Source organism: Lucilia cuprina, chromosome 6, assembly GCF_022045245.1.
Source record: "Lucilia cuprina isolate Lc7/37 chromosome 6, ASM2204524v1, whole genome shotgun sequence".
Classification (NCBI taxonomy): Eukaryota; Metazoa; Arthropoda; class Insecta; order Diptera; family Calliphoridae; genus Lucilia; species Lucilia cuprina.
The window spans coordinates 13,962,718-13,988,008 of record NC_060954.1 but is presented as its reverse complement, the minus strand read 5'-3'; the positions used below and the strand labels follow the sequence as shown (position 1 = coordinate 13,988,008).

Sequence of the window (25,291 nt, the reverse complement as noted above, 5' to 3'; positions counted from 1 at the left end):
TTCTATAATCTGGACTACAGAGCAGTCTATAATCTGGACTATAGAGCTGTCTATAGTCTGGACAATAGCTCGATCTTTCAATCAACCCATAGTCTGAAGTATAGATCATACTATAGTCTGGGCTATAGACCAGTCTATAGTCTGGACTATAGATCGGTCTATCGCCTGGACTATAGATCAGACTATAGTGTGGATTATAGATCAGTGTATAGTCTGATCTATAGTTCATTGTGTAGTCTGAATTATCATTCAAAAGTATAGACTACAGCTCTGTCTTAAGTATGGACTATAGATCAATTTGTAGTCTGGACTATAAATAATTCTATATTCTGGACTATAAATCAGTCTATAGTCTGGAATGGACTATAGATCAGACTATAGCTCAGTCTATAATATATATAGTTTATAGTCTAGTCTTAAATCTGGACTATTGATCGTTATATAATGTGAACTATATAGATCGGTCTAGAGGCTGGACTATAGATCAGACTATAATGTGGACTAAAGCACAGTCTATATTCTTGCCTATAGCTTAGTCTACAGTCTTGACTATAGCTCACTACAGCTGTACTATAGATGAGTATAATCTCGACTATAGATAAGTTTATAGTCTAGTCTTAAATCTGGACTATTGATGGATATATGATGTGAACTATAATCTAGACTATATAAACTGATCAATAGTCTATAATATATACTATAGATCAGTTTATAGTCAACACTTAATTAGTTAGTTGGTTGGTTAGTTAGCTAATTAGTTAGTTAGTTAGTTTGTTTGTTTGTTATTTTCACATTGCCACACTTAATGAGAGCATACTGTACATTGTAAGTGCTCTAAACCACAAATAGAATATAAAATATTTTTTTTCGATTTTTCTGTGAAGAGCATTTCAGTTGTTACGCGTTTGTTCAACGGTTTTGAAGTGCTTTTCGTGCTGGGCGTTTAAAACGCCACAGTAAAAGGCTAAAATAGTTTTTTTTCATCTTTCAAAATTTGAAAATTTGTAAAATTAATAGTTTTCAACAATAATTTTCACACCTTTAAATGAAGTGTTAATTTCTTTCCATAAACGCCAAAAAGTTAAAAGTTACCAATAAAAAAAGGTATAACAAAATTTTGGAAATTTAAACAATATTTTAAATATATTGCATAAAAAATATTCAGATTTCAAATCAAAACTATAAATTTAGTCATCACAAAAAAAAAAAAAAAATAAAAGGAACTGAATTTTTCTTTAATGACCAAAAAAGTGAAAAAACTCAACTATTTTTAGCTGCATTTGGTTCGGTGAAAATTAATTTTAATATGATTTTTTTTTGTTTTTTTTTTATATATTTTTCGCGAGTACTTTTTGTGTTATTCAGATACAAGAGAATATTTTTAAGAAATGTTTAATGGGAAAATTTTAAATGGATAACCCGCCAACCAGATATATAGAAATAAAACATTTTCAATATTTACATCTGTTCGCTTGATTATTTATTTTCATTTAAGAGAAAGGGAGAAAAACATTTTGAAAATTTTGTTTTTAACTCAAATCAAAATAAGATCAAAACAATAACAAACAAATATAAAAATAAAAAATAAAATATTTAAAAGATAACTATAATAATTTACATATTAAATACCGGCATTTGTAAAATATTATTTAATAGTTCATATAATAATGAAAAAAATGGTTTGTTTAACCAAAAGCTTATATCCAAAATGGGCTATGGACAATATTATTATAATAATAATAATTATTATTATTAGAGTGTTTGTGTGTTAGTTAACTCCTTCCCGCCACTTACATATTTAAAATTATGATAGCACTTTCAATAATATTTAATTTTTTTGTTTGTTAATTTTGATGTTAATATTTTAATTAATATAAAAATATTTTATTTATTTTAATTGTTCAAGCCAGAATACTGTTTGTGTTGAATTAATTATCTAATAATTTAAAAAGTGAAAAGTAATTCATTATCATAAAAGTTATTTGTAAAAATTTATTATTATGACTTTTGAGCTACAAATACAATTTATATCCTTGTCAATAGACTAGAAAAGGGTTTATTTATGGTCTAGTCTATTATCTATTCTTTAGTCTAGTTTATTATATAGTGTATAGTCTTTATTCTAGTCTATAGCCAAGTGTATAGTTTAGTGTATAGTCTAGTCTGCAGTCTATTCTATAGTCTAGTCTATAGTATAATTTATAGTCTAGTCTATAGTCTAGTCTATAGTCTAGTCTATAGTCTAGTCTATAGTCTAGTCTATAGTCTAGTCTATAGTCTAGTCTATAGTCTAGTCTATAGTCTAGTTTATAGTCCTGTCTATAGTCTAGTCTATAGTCTAGTCTGTAATCTAGTCTATAGTCTAGTCTATAGTCTAGTTAATAGTCTAGTCCATAGTCTATAGTCTAGTTAATAGTCTAGTCTATAGTCTAGTCTATAGTCTTGTCTATAGTTTAGTCTATAGTCTAGTCTATAGTCTAGTCTATAGTCTAGTCTATAGTCTAGTTAATAGTCTAGTCCATAGTCTATAGTCTAGTTAATAGTCTAGTCTATAGTCTAGTCTATAGTCTTGTCTATAGTTTAGTCTATAGTATAGTCTATAGTCTAGTTAATAGTCTAGTCTATAGTCTAGTCTATAGTCTTGTCTATAGTCTAGTCTATAGTCTAGTCTATAGTCTAGTCTATAGTCTAGTCTATAGTATAGTCTATAGTCTAGTCTATAGTCTAGTCTATAGTCTAGTTAATAGTCTAGTCTACAGTCTAGTCTATAGTGTAGTCTATAGTCTAGTTTATAGTCTAGTCTATAGTCTAGTCTATAGTCTAGTCTATAGTCTAGTTTATAGTATAGTCTATAGTCAAGTCTATAGTCTAGTCTATAGTGTAGTCTATAGTCTAGTTTATAGTCTAGTCTATAGTCTAGTCTATAGTCAAGTTTATAGTCTAGTCTATAGTTTAGTCTGTAGTCTAGTTTATAGTCTACTCTATAATCTAGTCTATAGTCTAATCTATAGTCTAGTCTACAGTCTAGTCTACAGTCTAGTCTATAGTCTAGTCTATAGTATAGTCCATAGTCTACTCTATAGTCTAGTTTATAGCCTAGTCTATAGTCAAGTCTATAGTCTAGTCTATAGTCTAGTCCATAGTCTAGTTTATAGTCTAGTCTATAGTCTAGTCTATAGTCTAGTCTATAGTATAGTCCATAGTCTAGTCTATAGTCTAGTCTATAGTCTAGTCTATAGTCTAGTCCATAGTCTACTCTATATTCTAGTTTATAGGCTAGTCTAGTCTATAGTCTAGCCTATATTCTAGTCTATAGTCTATTCAATAGTTTAGTCTATAGCCTAGTCTATAGTCTAGCCTATATTCTAGTCTATAGTCTATTCAATAGTTTAGTCTATAGCCTAGTCTATAGTCTAGTCTATAGTCTAGTCTATAGTCTAGTCTATAGTCTTGTCTATAGTCTAGTCTATAGCCTAGTCTATAGTCTAGTCTATAGCCTAGTCTATAGTCTAGTCTATAGTCTAGTTTATAGTCTAGTCTATAGTCTAGTCTATAGTCTAGTCTATAGTCTAGTCTATAGTCTAGTCTATAGTCTAGTCTATAGTCTAGTCTATAGTCTAGTCTATAGTCTAGTCTATAGTCTAGTCTATAGTCTAGTCTATAGTCTAGTCTATAGTCTAGTCAATAGTCTAGTCTATTCTATATTATAGTCTATAGTCTAGTCTATAGTCAATAGTCTAGTCTATAGTCTAGTCTATAGTCTAGTATATAGTCTAGTCTATAGTCTTGCCTAAATTCTAGTCTATATTCTAGTCTATAGTCTAGTCTATAGTCTAGTCTACAGTCTAGTCTAAAGTCTAGTCTATTGTCTAGTCTATAGTCTAGTCTATAGTATAGTCTATTGTATAGTCTATAGTCTAGTCTATATTGTAGTCTATAGTCTAGTCTCTATTCTAGTCTATAGTCTGGTCTATAGTCTAGTCTATAGTCTAGTCTATAGTCTAGTTTATATTCTAGTCTATAGTTTAGTCTGTAGTCTTGTCTATAGTTTATTCTATAATCTAGCCTATAGTATATAATCTAGCACTGGTTAAGAACTACAGTTAGATAGTTAGTTGGTCCTTTTATAAGGACTAAAGATCGAACGCAAATATTCAGAATAGGTAATTTAAAAAAACATTACATTTTTCTTACATTTCGAAATAGTGTAATCTTTTCTTAATTTTTTTTTCCAAAGAAGCAACTGATCAATTTGTTGAAAACTAAATTCTTTGCACAATGTCGATGACAGCTTTGGGTATTAGTACCGCCTTTATGGTGGGCTGTTGTGTGGCAGCACAAATTGCTCGACGGGTAGCGAAAAATGTTTTAAAAGATGAAGGCATTGTACCGATATTGATGAATGAAGCTATAGCTGCCGCAGAATTATGTGCCTGTTGTTTTGAGCTTATAATAGGTAAGAAACGACAAGCAAAATATATGTCTTTTTTGGGAACTTATGTTAATGAAAGTTTTTCCATTTAGTGGCTGATAACTTTGGTGTGGCAGCTTACGCTGTTTTTCTCTTTCTGCTCACCGTTTGGTGGGGTAAAGTATGGGGTGATGCTTCCGCCTGCCCCTACACGCATATGGAGGATTTATTAGAGGGTAAAACAACTCTCAAAGAAGTGGCTTTGCGCACCTGGGCTGAATTAATGGGTGGCTGTTGTGTATATCGCATAGTTCAGGTATTCTGGTGGTTTGAATTTGCCGAGACACATGCTGGTCGTGCCTTTGAAGAATGCAACGCTGATTTACAGGTATTTGAAGATAAATGAGTAATAGATTAGTGTCATCTTTTGTTAACTACGTTTCAGGTTAATCCTTATATGGGCGCCGCCATTGAGGGTTTCGCCACCCTCTTGTGTCGCTTGGCTTCGAAGACCCTTAGCGAAAAGGATCCCAAATTTTGTAGCATTATTGATTCGTTTATCGGTACTAGTCTGGTGGTAGCTGGTAAGTTTTTTGCCTTTAACTACAACTACTAACCCCTTGTATATTCTTCACGCCTGCCTGGAACACTTGTATAGTTCTCAAATACAGTTTACGCCTTTAATTATGTTATGTTTTCAGCTTTTAACTTTTCCGGCGGTTATTTTAATCCTGTCTTGGCCACCGCTCTCAAGTGGGGCTGTCGTGGTCATACCAATTTAGAGCATATCATTGTCTATTGGATTGGTGCTTGTGTGGGTGCTGTACTTTCGGTACCTATCTTTAAGCTACCAGCAGTACGTAAATTTTTGCTGGGTCCTGAATCATTGGAAAAGAAGAAGGAGGAATAAGTTTCAAATTGAAATTAAGGCAGCATTGGAAAAGATTTGTTAATTGTTATTTATTTTTTATTATTTATCAAATTTGTAAAATGGAGAAAAGTGTTAAGTTTTAGAGGAATATTAATCTAAATACTCAGAATTATTAATTTAATTAGTTATTAATGTGGATCATGTACTTCATAGAAGAATGACAATAAAGTGACAATATTTGTTGATTTTTTTCTAAATAACTGTCAATTTTTGATATTTATTTATCTATCTATCTATCTATCTATCTATCTATCTATCTATCTATCTATCTATCTATCTATCTATCTATCTATCTATCTATCTATCTATCTATCTATCTATCTATCTATCTATCTATCTATCTATCTATCTATCTATCTATCTATCTATCTATCTATCTATCTATCTATCTATCTATCTATCTATCTATCTATCTATCTATCTATCTATCTATCTATCTATCTATCTATCTATCTATCTATCTCTCTATATATTTTTTGAAAATTCTATATGAAAACTACTCAGTTCTTGTTAGTGTTTTTACACAAAATTTCAACTATTGTTTTACATTCTTCATTCTGTATACGGACCTTACAGATGCGATGTATTTTGTATTTTAAATAACATATCAATAATAAACCCAATTTTCAAATATAACGTTTAACAGATAAAACGGTAAACCAAACAAAATCAAATGTTCGAAAATCGAATAAAAACATAGACCTGGCAACGTTGTTTTTCTAATGTCAAACTCAACAGCTGTTTAATGTTTACAAAATAAATAAAGCTAGTTGCCGGGCGGGAACAGTTTTGTGTTGTGCAAGCATTTTTGGACAAATTCTTAACAAAAATAAAATAAAAGGTACATTTTAAGAAATTTTAATAAAAAATCATCAATCTTAATGTAAACTTTACAGATGTCTTCAGTTTTAGCCTTAAGGCAGCTTGGAAATTCATTAAAATATTCTTCAACAGTGAAAAACTATGGAAATCTGTTAAGGAATTCGCCATTACAAATACCCTTAGCACAATGTATGGCAACAAAAGTTAATAGTAAAACAACAAATACTCCTGCTTTCCAGGATGAATGGCGGATTATTTATCGTTTACCTCTCATACGTTTAGCCTCCGCTTTCAATCGCGTCAAAATACCCTATGGAATACTAAATGGTCTTACCATACCGGCTGCTTTTGCTTTGGAACAGGCCTCACAGCTTCCACCCACTACGGCTATGCTTATAAGTGCTGTTGGTCTAACCAGCTGGTGTACATTGGCCATTAGTAGTCTATTCGTGCGCAATCTAATTGGTATTATCTATGTAAATGACAGTAATGATAAAATGAAATTGGCCTATGTCGACTATTGGGGTAAGAGGCATGATGTTTGTTTTAACGTGGATGATGTTATACCAGAGTCGGAGAAATCAAGACCCGCTAAATTTGATTTCTATCAATCGTTACGTTTGTATAGTGATGACAAAGTGAATTATAAATTATTGCAGAGATTTGGTAGTATTGAGGATCCGGAGACATTTGTTACGATATTTGGAGAGTAAATACGTTTTTGTTATTGTTTTATGAAGTTTGCAATAAAAGTGTGATTATATTAATAAACATAACATATTTAAAAATACGTTTTATCTGAAATCAGAGACTGATTGAATAACATATAAGTAAGATTCCGTAACCCAGATTCCTGGAACCTACTAAAAATATTTTTTATTTTTTCATTATAGCTTGTTCAAATTTTAACAATTTCAAACTAATATTGCGGAAATATAAACTTGTAGATCAATTCCGAAGAAGTAGTTTTCGTTTTTTAAAACTAATTTGGAATGTAAAAATTAAAAAAAAGTATTGAAATATGTATATTACTACAATCAATTCCAAAGTTGATAATAAAAATCATTGAACGAGAGACTAAACTGGAAAGGAGTGCAGTTAATTGTATTCCTTCCGAGCAAGTTTTTATTCAGTACGGTGAGTTTAATTGTTTTTATTATTTATTGTAATTTAATTAATATATAAGGAACTAGTTGAGATAGGTTCGCGATGCTGGAACTCTTAACAGTTTGTAACCGTTTTTTATTCAGTCATTTTCATTTTCAATAATTATTTTTAGATGTTAACCGAATATAAAATTATTGTTCCTGTGACAAAATTTTATGAAAAATATCTGATGTATATTCGACGAAATATGCAAATGTACAACAAATTGTATAATGTCGTCATAATATAGATAGATAGATAGATAGATAGATAGATAGATAGATAGATAGATAGATAGATAGATAGATAGATAGATAGATAGATAGATAGATAGATAGATAGATAGATAGATAGATAGATAGATAGATAGATAGATAGATAGATAGATAGACAGATAGATAGATAGATAGATAGATAGATAGATAGATAGATAGATAGAGAGATGGATAAATGGATGGACAGATAAAAAGATCTCGTTTCTGTGCATAAGAAATTCTTTCAACATATCTAAAGTCTTGTTACTTACCTTGTCTAACATATCTTCGCTGACTTTATAAAAGTCTTACCTCTAAAAGTACAACAAATTGTATAATGTCGTTATAACATAGATAGATAGATAGATAGATAGATAGATAGATAGATAGATTGATAGATAGATAGATAGATAGATAGATAGATAGATAGATAGATAGATAGATAGATAGATAGATAGATAGATAGATAGATAGATAGATAGATAGATAGATAGATAGATAGATAGATAGATAGATAGATAGATAGATAGATAGATAGATAGATAGATAGATAGATAGATAGATAGAAGATAGTTTCTGTGATAGAAGAAGATTCTTTAACATATGATAATAGTCTAGATAGATAGATTGTCTAAGATATCTTAGATGATAGATAAAAGTCTTAGATAGAAAGTAGAAGAAAATTGTATATAGTAGTTATAATAGATAGATAGATAGATAGATAGATAGATAGATAGATAGATAGATAGATAGATAGATAGATAGATAGATAGATAGATAGATAGATAGATAGATAGATAGATAGATAGATAGATAGATAGATAGATAGATAGATAGATAGATAGATAGATAGATTGATAGATAGATAGATAGATAGATAGATAGATAGATAGATAGATAGATAGATAGATAGATAGATAGATAGATAGATAGATAGATAGATAGATAGATAGATAGATAGATAGATAGATAGATAGATAGATAGATAGATAGATAGATAGATAGAGAGATGGATAAATGGATGGTCAGATAAAAGGATCTCGTTTCTGTGCATAAGAAATTCTTTGAACATATCTAAAGTCTTGTTACTTACCTTGTCTAATATATATTCGCTGACTTTATAAAAGTCTTACCTCTAAACCAGTCAGTAGTTTCTTTTGTAATCAAGTCTTTCAATCACGTGTAATCTCGTATAAAATTCTTTTATTGTTTGGACTATATACTCTAGTGTATAAACTCTTATAAAGTCATGTCAAATTATAGCTGTGTTAAGTTTCGTCTCCTCAATCGTTTAGTTTCATTTCAATACTGGTCTTTAATATTATATTTAAACTCAGCTGAAAACAAAAATAGTTCTTTTCATATTTATATTAAATTCTTTTATAAAAAATATGTTTTATTAGTACAAAAATATGTCAAACTTTAATACTTAAATTACCTACATATAAATTCTTCTTTGAACTTAATTATTAATCAACATTAATCATTGACCTATTGAATGATTATTATTACTACTATTGCTTTCAAAGCAGTTGCTGTGATCGCTAGACGACGCATTATTTTGTGACACTTCACTACTGTCGCAGTACTTATTCGATTTACCCAACTGTTTTGCTTCTGAAACCTAATATAATGCAATAAAGAAGAAAACAATATTTAATTACACATAAAACATATAATAAAAATATAAACAAAAAGATCAAAAAGGAGGTAAACAAACCGTATCAGGTAATTTTTTGCCAAATGTTTCGGGCAACAATAGAGCCAATATGCCAGCAGATAAAGACAAGGCACCAAATAATAGCAAAGGCAAAGCTTCATAATAGAGACCCTAATTAAGAAAATTAATAATAATTTTAGTACGATTTTAAAATGAATTTTAGTGTAAAAAACACCTACCAATAATGGCACAAATGGCGCTAGCATGGCACCAAACCGAGCAAAGGTGGACATAACACCAACACCACCACTACGTATAACCTGAAAGAGAGATTTAAGGACATTTATTTTAGATTTGTATTAAGTATCTTATATTTACCGTGGGCATCATTTCGGCAGTGTAGGCATAAATTACAGCAAAGGAGGAGGTTATGCCTAGTTTTCCAATCAAAAATAATGAAATAATAATCCAATTGGAACCTGAAATATTGTTATAAAGTTTTAAATGAAATTTGAATAACCTTTGAAATGTCCTTTATCACAATAGTTGGAGTCGAAATTTTTGTCCCAGTTTCACATTCTTAACTAACTAACTAACTAACTAACTAAATAACTAACTAACTAACTAACTAACTAACTAACTAACTAACTAACTAACTAACTAACTAACTAACTAACTAACTAACTAAATAACTAACTTACTAACTACACTAAAGACTAGACTATAGACTAGACTATAGACTAGACTATAGACTAGACTATAGACTAGACTATAGAATAGACTATAGACGAGACTATAGACTACAATGTAGACTAGACTATAGACTAGACTATAGAATAGACTATATACTAGACTATAGAATAGACTATAGACTAGACTATAGACTAGACTATAGACTAGACTATAGACTGGACTATAGACTAGACTATAGACTGGACTATAGACTAGACTATAGACTAGACTATAGACTAGACTATAGACTAGACTATAGACTATACTATAGACTATACTATAGACTAGACTATAGACTAGATTATAGACTAGACCATAGACTAGACTTTAAACTAGACTATGGACTAGACTATAGACTGGACTATAGACTGGACTATAGACTAGACTACAGACTAGACTATAGACTAGACTATAAACTAGACTATAGACTAAACTATAGAATAGACTATAGACTAGACTATAGAGTAGACTATAGAATAGACTATAGAATAGACTATAGAATAGACTATAGAATAGACTATAGAATAGACTATAGAATAGACTTTAGAATAGACTATAGACTAGACTATAGATTAGACTATAGAATAGATTACAGACTAGACTATAGACTAGACTACAGACTAGACTATACACTAGACTATAGAATAAACTATAGACTAGTCTATAGAATAAACTATAGACTAGACAATATACTAGACTATAGACTAGACTATAGACTAGAATATAGACTAGACTATAGACTAGACTATAGACTAGACTATAGAATATACTATAGATTAGACTATATAATTGACTACAGACTAGACTATAGACTAGATTCTAGACTAGACTTTAAACTAGACTATAGACTAGACTATTAACTAGACTATAGACTAAACTATAGAATATACTATAGACTAGACTATAGAATAGACTATAGACTAGACTATGGAATAGACTATAGACTAGACTATAGACTAGACTATAGACTAGACTATAGACTAGACTATAGACTAGACTGTAGACTAGACTATAGACTAGACTACAGACTAGACTATAGACTAGACTATAGACTAGACTACTAGACTAGACTATAGACTAGACTATAGACTAGACTACAGACTAGACTATAGACTAGACTATAGACTAGACTATAGACTAGACTATAGATTAGACTATAGACTAGACTATAGATTAGACTATAGACTAGACTATAGACTAGACTATAGACTAGGCTGTAAACTAGACTATGGGCTGGACTATAGACTAGACTATAGACTAGACTACTAGACTATCGACTAACATACTACCTGCCGAACTAACTAACTAACTGATATAACTAGTTGTTTTTGAAGCAGTTATAGACCACAATTTATTTTTCTAAAGGATTGAACTGCGCTGAATCCGTTCGCTTTTTTATATCAGAAATTGGCCCAGGACTATTTCCAATTTTCGTCGACTATAGTGATAAAGAATATTTTTGTTCTTTTTTAAAATTTTACGTGTTTCCATGTTAGGTTGAACTAATTAGTGGAAAATAAAATAAAAAAAGAAGAAATAGGTTTCAATTAAATAGAACTAAAATAAAAACATGTAAGGTACAGAAGCAAAAGCTGTAATCTACATAGTATAAAAGCACTAATCCAAAATTTCAGAACTCTATGATCTGAATATAAAATTAGTTTTTAAGAAAAAAATTGTATGAAAGCAACGCATGTTAAATAAAATTCTTAAAGACTATATTTCTTGAAAACTTACCTTTAGTGATGTAACCGCCAGCTACACATGTTATGGCACAAAGGAATAATGAACCAGTTAACGATAGACGGCGACCAAATTTGTTAAGTGAAATCTAAGAAAAATCCTTAAATCAGACATATTACTTAAAAAAACGAATAAACAAACTTACCCAGGCCAAGGTATAGCCGGGAATTTCCACCAGACATACTAAAGCAAAGTTGAAATACTTATTGCCACTTAAATTAGTAGAGTTAAGGGAAAGTCCATAGTAAACCACTGCATTAATAGCCCTAAATGACAAGAAAATCTCTTTACTCATTAAAAAGTAAATATTTTCAAACAACTACCCAATACCAACTCACCATATATACAACATGATCGTATATCTAAACATTAAAGTTTTTGATTTAAAGACCGCCTTTACCGCCAACCAGATTTCATATTTTTCAGCTTTCTCTTTACCCAGCTTCATATCGCCATTGTTTCTATTAGTTTCACTTGAATTATCCGTTTGAAAATTAGCCAATAAGGCCACTGATAACTCTTTACGATTAACCTGGGCCGCTTTACGTATAATTTGACCCGCCTTCTCTTTACGATTGCGAGCTATCAACCATCTTACTGATTCCGGCACAAGCCAATAATAGACTATAAAAAATAATGGTGGTATGGAGAGAGCATATTGCAACAATTGCCAATCGTGTAAGAGCCAGGCCGTTAGACCCACTAACGCCTCACCGACAGCATAGAAATAATTTAAGACAATTGACGACATTTCACGTTTCTTGGGCCCTACCATTTCTACTCCAATAATAAATGCTAAAGGATAAACACCCGATGTGCCAACAGCATTTAGAAATGCAAATACTAAAAAGCTATTATAATCCCAAGCTAAACCCTGTGCCACACCCGTTATTGCCATGAATATAATGCAAACGATAAAGATGATTTTGCGACCGTATCTGGTGTTCAAAAAGAAAAGAAGTTTTGATTTTTTAATATAAATGATAAATGAGAATAAACTGTTTATAGTTGTATTAGTTACCGATCTGCAAAATAGCCAGAGCCAGCTGTGCCAACCACCAGACCCGCAAAATGCATTGTACCAACAAATGCCAATTTCCAAGCATTTTCTTGGCAAGTTAAGTCCCACTAAAATGGAAAGAAGAATGTAATATATTTAAGAGTGGGGCTATATTTTAGACTTGAGTATTTTAGACTAGTCTATATACTAGACTATAGTCTAATGCTTGAGTATAGACTAGATTATAAACATGGCAATATATTAGACTATATACTAGATTATAGACTAGAATATAGACTAGTCTATAGACAAGTCTATAGACTGGCCTATAGACTAGACTATAGACTAGACTATAAACCAGACTAGAGACTAGACTATAGACTAGACTATAGACTAGACTATAGACTAGACTATAAACTAGACTATAGACTAGACTAGACTATAGGCTAGACTATAGACTAGAATATAGACTAAAGTAGACTATAGACTAGACTAGACTAAACTATAGAATAGACCATACACTATGCTATATACTACTTTATAGAATAGACTATATACTATACTATAGACTAGATTATATACTAGACTATAGACTAGACTACACTTTAGACTAGACTAGACTATAGACTAGACTATAGACTAGACTATAGACTAGACTATAGACTAGACTATAGACTAGACTATAGACTAGACTATAGACTAGACTATAGACTAGACTATAGACTAGACTATAGACTAGACTATAGACTAGACTATAGACTAGACTATAGACTAGACTATAGACTAGACTATAGACTAGACTATAGACTAGACTATAGACTAGACTATAGACTAGACTATAGACTAGACTGTACCCCAGACTATAGATTAGACCATAAATTAGACTATAGACTACATTATAGACTAGTCTATAGTTACTTACTATAATCGCTTTATGAATAATTTCAATCACTTACCTCCTGTACGATTGTTCTTTCCTCTTCATCAAAAACCCAATCAAAACAACGTTCCTTTAAGTCGCTATAAAACATATCGCGAGGACACTCTTGCCTATAGCTGTTCGTACTTGCTGAATCATTTACTCGATAACGATAACAGGATTCTGGAGTGAAAACTCCATTTTTATCATAAAAACCCGGAGTAGCATTAGCCAACCAATGAGGATATAATTCTTGCTGTTGCAAGTCATCACACTGAGGTATTAAGCATCTTTAAAATACACAATTATATATTTAATTCATTTTAAAATGTTAGAATTCCTTTAGGTAATTTTGATGTAAATTACCTATAAGCTGGTGAACCGGCAGTAAAAACATACGATAAACTATTAGCTGCGGCAAACATGACCGGCAGACATATTAATAAATAATTAGTTTTTTGGTAGCGGCCAAATTCACCGATTTCTTCTAATACTTGATCGAAATCCATTTTAAAATAACAATAATAATTTAATTCATTTATTTTATACTTTATTTTATTATTAAAAGACTAGCACATTTTCTTTGTTAATTTGTTTTATTTAATTTTCCGTGATTTGTGAAAATTTAATTATTTATTACAATTTATTAGCTGTTTGTATTTTTTTTTTACAGGAGATCGTTAGGTACGTTTGTCACAACTCACTGTTCTGTTGAGAATAATTGTACTGAAATGAAATTTCACAAAAGAGTTTTTTATTTATTTATTTTATTTATAAATATTTGTATTTGAGGTGATTCGTAAAATATATTAAACAATAACAACAATAGCAATAAACTGTGTCGTGAATGGGAATAGAGAGACAGACATTTAGACGTATACATTAATATGTAGACAAATAGATATTATGATGTACTAGCGACTCTCGCCTCCTATCTCTCTCTCTCTCTTCTATTTACAACATCACGCATCGATTTATTAAGAGATCATCGAAAATAAATTATTGTCATTTCTGTGATTTTCTCTATTATCTCTCACACATATCTCTTACAGGAATGAAAAATTGTGACTTTATATTGTGACAATTAGAATTTTTTGTAATTAATATGATATTAGTTTATTTTGGAATACTCGCGATCACTTTTTTTAGTATCTTTTACATCGATGATAGAAACTGCAGCTATAGATTGCTTCAAAGTTAGATTAATTTTTGATTTCATTTTTAAGTACGTTTCTTGTTTTGCAGTGATCGCTAAGATCTTCTTTTGTGTCTATTCTATCATGGAATGAATTTTTGAAAAATTCATTCCATGATAGAATAATTTTCCTTTCTGATCTTCAAAACGTTTAATGAAATTGCCGTAAAATTCATTGTTTTCAAATCGGGAGTTACTCGCCATGGTTTTACAGAAAGAACTAAACCATAAAGTTTTGCATATTTTTTATGTTGCAGCTCACCATGAAAAGAGGTCTCAATCTCTAAAAGTCTTAAAGCAAAAGATTTTTTATTGAGAACTTAAGTTCGCAATGTTCCATTCCTGATTTTTTTCAGATTGCGGAAGTCTTTTTTATTTAAGAGAAATTTTTAAAAATAGAAAGTGATTGAGTAATATTAAATACACAATGGCATGGGGATGGAAAATTCAGTAAAATTGTACTTTTTCTGATTAGTTGAGTACTTAAATGATCAGTGAATTGATTCAGTACATTAAGTCCTAGGCCAGCAAGTTGTCTATGTAGTTACAGGTAGAGACTTTTGATTAAACTATACTATAGACTAGACTGTAATATAGACTATACTTTAGATACTAGGCTATAGACTAGACCATACACTATACTATAAACAAAACCATGGAATAGACTATAGACAAGACTATAAACTAGACTATAGACTAAACTATACACTAGATGATAGACTAGACTGTAGACTAGCCTATAGATTAGACTATAGACTAGACTATAGACTAGACTATAGACTAGACTAAAGACTAGGCTATAGACTAGACTATGGACTAGACTATAGACTAGACTATAGACTAGAATATAGACTAGACTATAGACTAGAATATAGACTAGACTATAGACTAGATTATAGACTAGACTATAGACTAGACTATAGACTAGACTATAGACTAGACTATAGACTAGACTATAGACTAGACTATAGACTAGACTTTAGACTAGACTATAGACTAGACTATAGACTAGACTATAGACTAGACTATAGACTAGACTATAGACTAGACTATAGACTAGACTATAGACTAGACTATAGACTAGACTATAGACTAGACTATAGACTAGACTATAGACTAGACTATAGACTAGACTATAGACCAGACTATAGACTAGACTATAGACTAGACTATAGACTAGACTATAGACTAGACTATAGACTAGACTATAGACCAGACTATAGACTAGACTATAGACTAGACTATAGACTAGACTATAGACTAGACTATAGACTAGACTATAGACTAGACTATAGACTAGACTATAGACTAGACTATAGACTAGACTATAGACTAGACTATAGACTAGACTATAGACTAGACTATAGACTAGACTATAGACTAGACTATAGACTAGACTATAGACTAGACTATAGACTAGACTATAGACTAGACTATAGACTAGACTATAGACTAGACTATAGACTAGACTATAGACTAGACTATAGACTAGACTATAGACTAGACTATAGACTAGACTATAGACTAGACTATAGACTAGACTATAGACTAGACTATAGACTAGACTATAGACTAGACTATAGACTAGACTATAGACTAGACTATAGACTAGACTATAGACTAGACTATAGACTAACTATAGACTAGACTATAGACTAGACTATAGACTAGACTATAGACTAGACTATAGACTAGACTATAGACTAGACTATAGACTAGACTATAGACTAGACTATAGACTAGACTATAGACTAGACTATAGACTAGACTATAGACTAGACTATAGACTAGACTATAGACTAGACTATAGACTAGACTATAGACTAGACTATAGACTAGACTATAGACTAGACTATAGACTAGACTATAGACTAGACTATAGACTAGACTATAGACTAGACTATAGACTAGACTATAGACTAGACTATAGACTAGACTATAGACTAGACTATAGACTAGACTATAGACTAGACTATAGACTAGACTACAGACTAGACTATAGACTAGACTATAGACTAGACTATAGACTAGACTATAGACTAGACCATAGACTAGACTATAGACTAGACTATAGACTAGACTATAGACTAGACTATAGACTAGACTATAGACTAGACTATAGACTAGACTATAGACTAGACTATAGACTAGACTATAGACTAGACTATAGATTAGACTATAGACTATAGGCTAGACTATAGATTAGACTATAGACTAGACTATAGATTAGACTATAGACTAGACTATAGACTAGACTATATACTAGACTATACACCAGACTGTAGACTATACTATAGACTAGTCTATTGACTAGGTTATTGACTTGACTATAGACTAGACTATAGACTAAACTATAGATTATACTATGTACTAGACTATAGACTAGAATATAGTCTAGACTATAGACTAGACTATAGACTAGACTATAGACTAGACTATAGACTAGACTATAGACTAGACTATAGATTAGACTATAGACTAGACTATAGACTAGACTATATACTAGACTATACACCAGACTGTAGACTATACTATAGACTAGTCTATTGACTAGGTTATTGACTTGACTATAGACTAGACTATAGACTAAACTATAGATTATACTATGTACTAGACAATAGACTAAAATATAGTCTAGACTATAGACTAGACTATAGACTAGACTATAGACTAGACTATAGACTAGACTATAGACTAGACTATAGACTAGACTATAGACTAGACTATAGACCAGACTATAGACTAGACTATAGACTAGACTATAGACTAGACTATAGACTAGACTATAGACTAGACTATAGACTTGACTATAGACTAGACTATAGACTAGACTATAAACTAGACTATAGAATAGACTATAGACTAGACTATAGACTAGACTATAGACTAGACTATAGACTAGACTATATACTAGACTATAGACAATAGAGTAGACTATTGTTTAAATACTATAGACTAAACTATAGTGTATATATACTATATATACTAGACTTTAGACAAGACAAGCACTTAGTAATCCTAATAAAGTACTCTTTTTGAAATTTCAATTATCCATACCTGATGATAAACACAATTATTTTGGGGTATTCCAAGTAACTTAGTCATAACTCCAAATCTTTTCATCTGTAAAATCTCGACAAAGTAATTCCCTAGTGGTTGAAATTTTTGATTTGGTTATAGTTGTTGTTTTTATTTTTGTTTGTTTCTATTAAGTGAGTTTGTTGATCAATTATTTGACACGATAACTTATAGGAAATCATACTCTCGCTAAGTGGTAAAAATTTGTGTTTTTTAAATAAACATCAAATTATTTCTCATACTCAACTGATCAAAATGTGTTTATTTGGAATGAATAAAGTAAAATATTTACATTGTACAGTGGTTCAAGATGGAAAAATTTTAAATTTCAAAAAAGTTTATTTGTTACAAACAAAGTTTCTTATAATTGACATACAAATGGCCCATAGGAAAAACAAATTTTTTATTCTTGTAATTATTTAATTAAATTTTTTTTGTATATGTAATTATTAATTGTTTGGGGAAAAAACAAAAGCATTTCATGGATCGCAATAAAATCGTTTGCGGTTGTCACTTTATTATTTGTAAACTGCGATCAATTTAGATGAAATTGCATGCAACAAACTGATTTGTTAATTATTTATGCATAAATGTAAACAATATCTTACCGACATCATTTGTCAATAATATAAACTATATTTAATAAAAAAAGGAATAAAGAAATAAAAAAATAAATAAAACAATAAAAACAATTTACAAGTTCGAAATGAAGATCCGAAATTAGCTTTCTTTACTCCTATCGCTAGAAGAACTTGACAAGACAATTCTAACAGCGTAAAACAAGATTTAATGTTTTAATTTTTGAAAAAAATGTTATATAATAAGATTTAAATATTTTTCCTAGCATTGAAAACATTCATTAGTGAACTATTAATAATGAGAAATAAATGGTTTTATTCATAAATTAACATTTACAATTTTTATATAGAAAAGTTGTGGGAAAATCCTAATTTATTTGCACATGTTTTTCATAAGTAATTTTATTAACAAACTATTTCGTCTCAAAGGTAATCGCAAGGTTATAGGTCAAGTTACATATAAATATTTACTAAAACCCAGCAAAGGTCAACTGTAACGAATATTTTAGATTTTTTTTTAAATTTATAAACTGTCTAGTCTATAGACTACTCTATAGTCTAATGTATAGTCTAGTCTTTACTCTAGTCTATAGTCTAGTCTTTGTCTAGTCTATAGACTAGTCTAAAGTCAAGTCTATAGTTCAGTCTATAGTCTAGTATATAGTTTAGTTTTTAGTCTAATCTATAGTCTAATCAATTGTCTAGTCTTTGGTCTAGTCTATGGACTAGTCTATAGTTTTGTCTGTGGACTAGTATATAGTCTAGTCTGGTTTAGTATATAGTCTAGTCCATAGTGCAGTCTAAAGTCTAGTCTATAGTATATAGTCTAGCCTATAGTCTAATCAAGTCTATAGTCTAGTTGTAGTCTAGTCTATAGTCTAGTCTATAGTCTAGTCTATAGTCTAGTCTATAGTCTAGTCTATAATCTAGTCTATAGTCTAGTCTATAGTCTAGTCTATAGTCTAGTCTATAGTATAGTCTATAGTCTAGTCTATAGTCTAGTCTATAGTCTAGTCTATAGTCTAGTCTATAGTCTAGCCTATAGTCTAGTCTATAGTCAAGTCTAGTCTATAGGCTAGTCTATAGTCAAGTCTAGTCTATAGTCTAGTCTATAATCTAGTCTATAGTCTAGTCTATAGTCTAGTCTATAGTCTAGTCTATAGTCTAGTCTATAGTCTAGTCTATAGTCTAGTCTATAGTCTAGTGTATAGTCTAGTCTATAGTCTAGTCTATAGTCTAGTCTATAGTCTAGTCTATAGTCTAGTCTATAGTCTAGTCTATAGTCTAGTCTATAGTCTAGTCTATAGTCTAGTCTATAGTCTAGTCTATAGTCTAGTCTATAGTCTAGTCTATAGTCTAGTCTATAGTCTAGTCTATAGTCTAGTCTATAGTCTAGTCTATAGTCTAGTCTATAGTCTAGTCTATAGTCTAGTCTATAGTCTAGTCTATAGTCTAGTCTATAGTCTAGTCTATAGTCTAGTCTATAGTCTAGTCTATAGCCTAGGCTTTTGCAAACATTGACATAAATATTCCCTTATATTCGATACTATAACGGAATCGTTTATTCCGTTTTGAAGGTAGACCCTGTCTGTACGAGTGATTCTGGGATGGGTAAATGAAACTCATTTAATTTTATTTTAATTTTAAAGAATTTGTATCACATTTTGATTCAAAAATTTTGATATTTCCGTTTATTTTTAAATTTTATTATGATGTCGATTGATTTATTGGATTAAAAGTATAATTTTTATATTAACTGATATAAATAAAATATGTATTTGTTAGCTAAAGATTACACCTAAAACACATGATAAAAAGTGGTTCTTATGACGTTTGAAATGTATTATTAAAATTTTGAATTTCCTATTAAAATACGATTGAATTTTCACCAATATATTTATGGGTTACGGAAATATTTTACTGATATTAAAAAAAAACTATCATTGACTGAAAAGTTTTTAAACAAATTAAATTCTTTTCGTTAATTTTTCCACATATTTTAACGATTTTCCTATAAACTATGTCTGGCAGCTCTAATGTTGTTTATGTTTACATTACTTTTTAATGTTGCCATTCCTGCTCATTTAGCATAAACATATGATTTCATCAGGTAACGTTTTGTTTATATTTTTGTTGCTATGAACATGTATTCAATCACAATCCAGTATCCTTCAATGGATAAACTTTAATTCCTTTTATTTAAAATATTTATTTACTTTCTGCGAAGGTTTTCTATTAATCTTTGTTGTCATTGATTGCTGTTGTTGTTTTTGTAATAAATTATTTAACTATTATTTAATATTTAATTGAACTCTTTTACTTGTTTTCACTGCAGTTTAAGTTATTTTTTTATTGTATTAATTTATTATTGTTATTTTTTCGCTTCATTTCACTTGGTGTCTTATCACGTTGCTTTTAGTCCGGGCACTAAAGATTAATGTGCATAGACTGCTGCTTCCTCCGACTAGTACAATATTTTACGAAGTGTTTTAATTATTTGCAATTTTTTCGGTTAATACCGTAAACATTGGTGGTGGTCGTTAGCATGCATTAATCAGATTTGTAACATCCCCATTTCATTTGGTTAGAGAAATTTGCAACAGTAAATGTTAAAGCCAGATAGAGAGTGTTTTACTGTTAATATTGTACTGTTAACAGTGATAAAACACTCGAGAACAAATGTTAGTTAAAAAGTTACAGAGTGTATAAATGTATATCGACTAAATCTATCCAGACTATATTATATATTATAGACTAATATAGACCAGACAATAGACTAGACTATAGACTAGACTATAGATTATACTGTATACTAGACTAAAGACAAGACTATAGACTAGACTATAGACTAGACTATAGACTAGAATATAGACTAGACTATAGACTAGACTATAGACTTTACTATAGACTAGACTACAGACTAGACTATAGACTAGACTATAGACTAGACTATAGACTAGACTATAGACTAGACTATAGACTAGACTATAGACTAGACTATAGACCAGACTATAGACTAGGCTAGACTAGACTATAGATTAGGCTAGACTATAGACTAGACTTTAGACTAGACTATAGACTAGACTATACACTAGACTATAGACTAGACTATAGACTAGACTATAGACTAGACTATAGAATAGACTATAGACTAGACTATAGACTAGACTATAGACTAGACTATAGAATAGACTATAGACTAGACTATAGACTAGACTATAGACTAGACTATAGACTAGACTATAGACTAGACTATAGACTAGACTATAGACTAGACTATAGACTAGACTATAGACTAGACTATAGACTAGACTATAGACTAGACTACAGACTAGACTATAGACTAGACTATAGACTAGACTATAGACTAGACTATAGACTAGACTATGGACTAGACTATAGACTAGACTATAGACTAGACTATAGACTAGACTATAGACTAGACTATAGACTAGACTATAGACTAGACTATAGATTAGACTATAGACTAAACTATAGACTAGACTATAGACTAGACTATAGACTAGACTATAGACTAGACTATAGACTAGACTATAGACTAGACTATAGATCAGATTATAGACTAGACTATACTATAGACTAGAATATGGAATAGACTATAAACTAGACTACAGACTGACTATAAACTGGCTATAGACTATACTATAGACTATACTATAGACTCTAGACTAGAATTTAGATTAGACTATGGACTACGCTAAAATCAAGGCCATAGACAAATCTTTAGACTGGGCTACCAATTAGATTTAATCATTATAGTTTTTTTTAAATTGGGGAAATTATAGGCAAATTAATTAGTTGTTTTAATTAGTTATTTATTTATTTATGTATAATACTCTAATAAAACTATTCTTATGCATATATATCTTAAATTATTGAATATCGTATACATTTACTATATTTAATTTAAAATTGCTTATATAATTTCACATTTTTCTTAAATTTTCTTAACTTTTAGAATACATTTTTTTACATTTTATCTTTTTATCGCCTATTTAGCTCTGGAATCTCTCATTTCGTTTTAATAGTTTAAATTTAAGACTAGCTCTCTAACTACATTTTTAGTCGTCTTCAGTTCTGTTGCAAATTATTTAGTCCACTTAACATATACACCAGACTGTAGACTATACTATAGACTAGTCTATTGACTAGGTTATTGACTTGACTATAGACTAGACTATAGACTAAACTATAGATTATACTATGTACTAGACAATAGACTAAAATATAGTCTAGACTATAGACTAGACTATAGACTAGACTATAGACTAGACTATAGACTAGACTATAGACTAGACTATAGACTAGACTATAGACTAGACTATAGACCAGACTATAGACTAGACTATAGACTAGACTATAGACTAGACTATAGACTAGACTATAGACTAGACTATAGACTTGACTATAGACTAGACTATAGACTAGACTATAAACTAGACTATAGAATAGACTATAGACTAGACTATAGACTAGACTATAGACTAGACTATAGACTAGACTATATACTAGACTATAGACAATAGAGTAGACTATTGTTTAAATACTATAGACTAAACTATAGTGTATATATACTATATATACTAGACTTTAGACAAGACAAGCACTTAGTAATCCTAATAAAGTACTCTTTTTGAAATTTCAATTATCCATACCTGATGATAAACACAATTATTTTGGGGTATTCCAAGTAACTTAGTCATAACTCCAAATCTTTTCATCTGTAAAATCTCGACAAAGTAATTCCCTTAGTGGTTGAAATTTTTGATTTGGTTATAGTTGTTGTTTTTATTTTTGTTTGTTTCTATTAAGTGAGTTTGTTGATCAATTATTTGACACGATAACTTATAGGAAATCATACTCTCGCTAAGTGGTAAAAATTTGTGTTTTTTAAATAAACATCAAATTATTTTCTCATACTCAACTGATCAAATGTGGTTTATTTGGAATGAATAAAGTAAAATATTTACATTGTACAGTGGTTCAAGATGGAAAAATTTTAAATTTCCAAAAAAGTTTATTTGTTACAAACAAAGTTTCTTATAATTGACATACAAATGGCCCATAGGAAAAACAAATTTTTATTCTTGTAATTATTTAATTAAATTTTTTTTGTATATGTAATTATTAATTGTTTGGGGGAAAAAACAAAAGCATTTCATGGATCGCAATAAAATCGTTTGCGGTTGTCACTTTATTATTTGTAAACTGCGATCAATTTAGATGAAATTGCATGCAACAAACTGATTTGTTAATTATTTATGCATAAATGTAAACAATATCTTACCGACATCATTTGTCATAATATAAAACTATATTTAATAAAAAAAGGAATAAAGAAATAAAAAAATAAATAAAACAATTAAAAACAATTTACAAGTTCGAAATGAAGATCCGAAATTAGCTTTCTTTACTCCTATCGCTAGAAGAACTTGACAAGACAATTCTAACAGCGTAAAACAAGATTTAATGTTTTAATTTTTGAAAAAAATGTTATATAATAAGATTTAAATATTTTTCCTAGCATTGAAAACATTCATTAGTGAACTATTAATAATGAGAAATAAATGGGTTTTATTCATAAATTAACATTTACAATTTTTTATATAGAAAAGTTGTGGGAAAATCCTAATTTATTTGCACATGTTTTTCATAAGTAATTTTATTAACAAACTATTTCGTCTCAAAGGTAATCGCAAGGTTATAGGTCAAGTTACATATAAATATTTACTAAAACCCAGCAAAGGTCAACTGTAACGAATATTTTAGATTTTTTTTTAAATTTATAAACTGTCTAGTCTATAGACTACTCTATAGTCTAATGTATAGTCTAGTCTTTACTCTAGTCTATAGTCTAGTCTTTGTCTAGTCTATAGACTAGTCTAAAGTCAAGTCTATAGTTCAGTCTATAGTCTAGTATATAGTTTAGTTTTTAGTCTAATCTATAGTCTAATCAATTGTCTAGTCTTTGGTCTAGTCTATGGACTAGTCTATAGTTTTGTCTGTGGACTAGTATATAGTCTAGTCTGGTTTAGTATATAGTCTAGTCCATAGTGCAGTCTAAAGTCTAGTCTATAGTATATAGTCTAGCCTATAGTCTAATCAAGTCTATAGTCTAGTTGTAGTCTAGTCTATAGTCTAGTCTATAGTCTAGTCTATAGTCTAGTCTATAGTCTAGTCTATAATCTAGTCTATAGTCTAGTCTATAGTCTAGTCTATAGTCTAGTCTATAGTCTAGTCTATAGTCTAGTCTATAGTCTAGTCTATAGTCTAGTCTATAGTCTAGTCTATAGTCTAGTCTATAGTCTAATCTATAGTCTAGCATATAGTCTAGTCTATAGTCTTTTATTTAGTCTAGTATATAGTCTAGTTTATAGTCTAGTTTATACTCTAGTCTATGGTCTCTTCTTTAGTCTAGTTTATAGTCTAGTTTGTACTCTAGTCTATGGTCTCTTCTTTAGTCTAGTTTATAGTCTAGTCTATGGCCTCTAGTCGATAGTCTAGTCTATAGTCTCATCTTTAGTCTAGTCTATTGTCTAGTCTTTAGTCTGTTCTATAGACAAGACTTTAGTGTAGTCTATAATCTAGTCTATAGCCTAGTTTTATTAAAGCAACACCGTTTCAAAAATTTGTCTACTTCTACTGAATCAGAATACTCGTAATAAAAATTATATACTTATGTACATGTGTATATGTATATGAATCTTATTATATATGAATTACAAACAGAATAAGAAAATAAACTTAATGATGAGTAGTAAATAATAAAAATAATTATAGTACCAGTCTTAATTTTAATAG

The 25,291-nt window shown here is 29.9% G+C and overlaps 3 protein-coding genes across 6 annotated transcripts; 2 read left to right on the top strand and 1 right to left on the bottom strand.

Annotated features, from left to right (window-relative positions):
* The first annotated feature begins 897 nt into the window (after positions 1-897).
* On the top strand, positions 898-5,542 carry LOC111682007 (aquaporin-11). 2 transcript variants are annotated; one of them, XM_046955544.1, is made up of 5 exons: positions 898-1,104; positions 4,241-4,456; positions 4,525-4,799; positions 4,857-4,995; positions 5,113-5,542. In XM_046955544.1, the coding sequence occupies exons 2-5, from the start codon at positions 4,279-4,281 to the stop codon at positions 5,319-5,321; spliced, it is 801 nt and encodes a 266-aa protein (XP_046811500.1). In that variant the 5' UTR covers positions 898-1,104; positions 4,241-4,278; the 3' UTR covers positions 5,322-5,542. The 2 variants fall into 2 exon arrangements, with proteins under 2 accessions (XP_046811500.1, XP_023299687.1); XM_023443919.2 differs by having other exon boundaries at positions 4,238-4,456.
* A 529-nt stretch (positions 5,543-6,071) lies between these two features.
* On the top strand, positions 6,072-6,940 carry LOC111682012 (transmembrane protein 186). Its single transcript, XM_023443924.2, has 2 exons — positions 6,072-6,183; positions 6,239-6,940. The coding sequence occupies exon 2, from the start codon at positions 6,239-6,241 to the stop codon at positions 6,875-6,877; it is 639 nt and encodes a 212-aa protein (XP_023299692.2). The 5' UTR covers positions 6,072-6,183; the 3' UTR covers positions 6,878-6,940.
* Positions 6,941-8,920: 1,980 nt separating this feature from the next.
* On the bottom strand, positions 8,921-20,927 carry LOC111682009 (organic cation transporter protein). 3 transcript variants are annotated; one of them, XM_046955304.1, is made up of 12 exons: positions 20,790-20,927; positions 13,985-14,344; positions 13,656-13,908; positions 12,721-12,827; positions 12,038-12,637; positions 11,845-11,965; positions 11,694-11,787; positions 11,438-11,458; positions 9,603-9,703; positions 9,464-9,544; positions 9,285-9,395; positions 8,921-9,188 (listed from the first exon to the last, which is right to left on the bottom strand). In XM_046955304.1, exons 2-12 carry the CDS (start codon positions 14,125-14,127, stop codon positions 9,048-9,050), a joined length of 1,773 nt encoding a protein of 590 aa, XP_046811260.1. In that variant the 5' UTR covers positions 14,128-14,344; positions 20,790-20,927; the 3' UTR covers positions 8,921-9,047. The 3 variants fall into 3 exon arrangements, with proteins under 3 accessions (XP_046811260.1, XP_023299688.2, XP_046811261.1); XM_023443920.2 differs by lacking the exon at positions 11,438-11,458; XM_046955305.1 differs by lacking the exons at positions 13,656-13,908; positions 13,985-14,344; positions 20,790-20,927 and adding an exon at positions 17,871-18,010.
* Between the last annotated feature and the right edge of the window lie 4,364 nt (positions 20,928-25,291).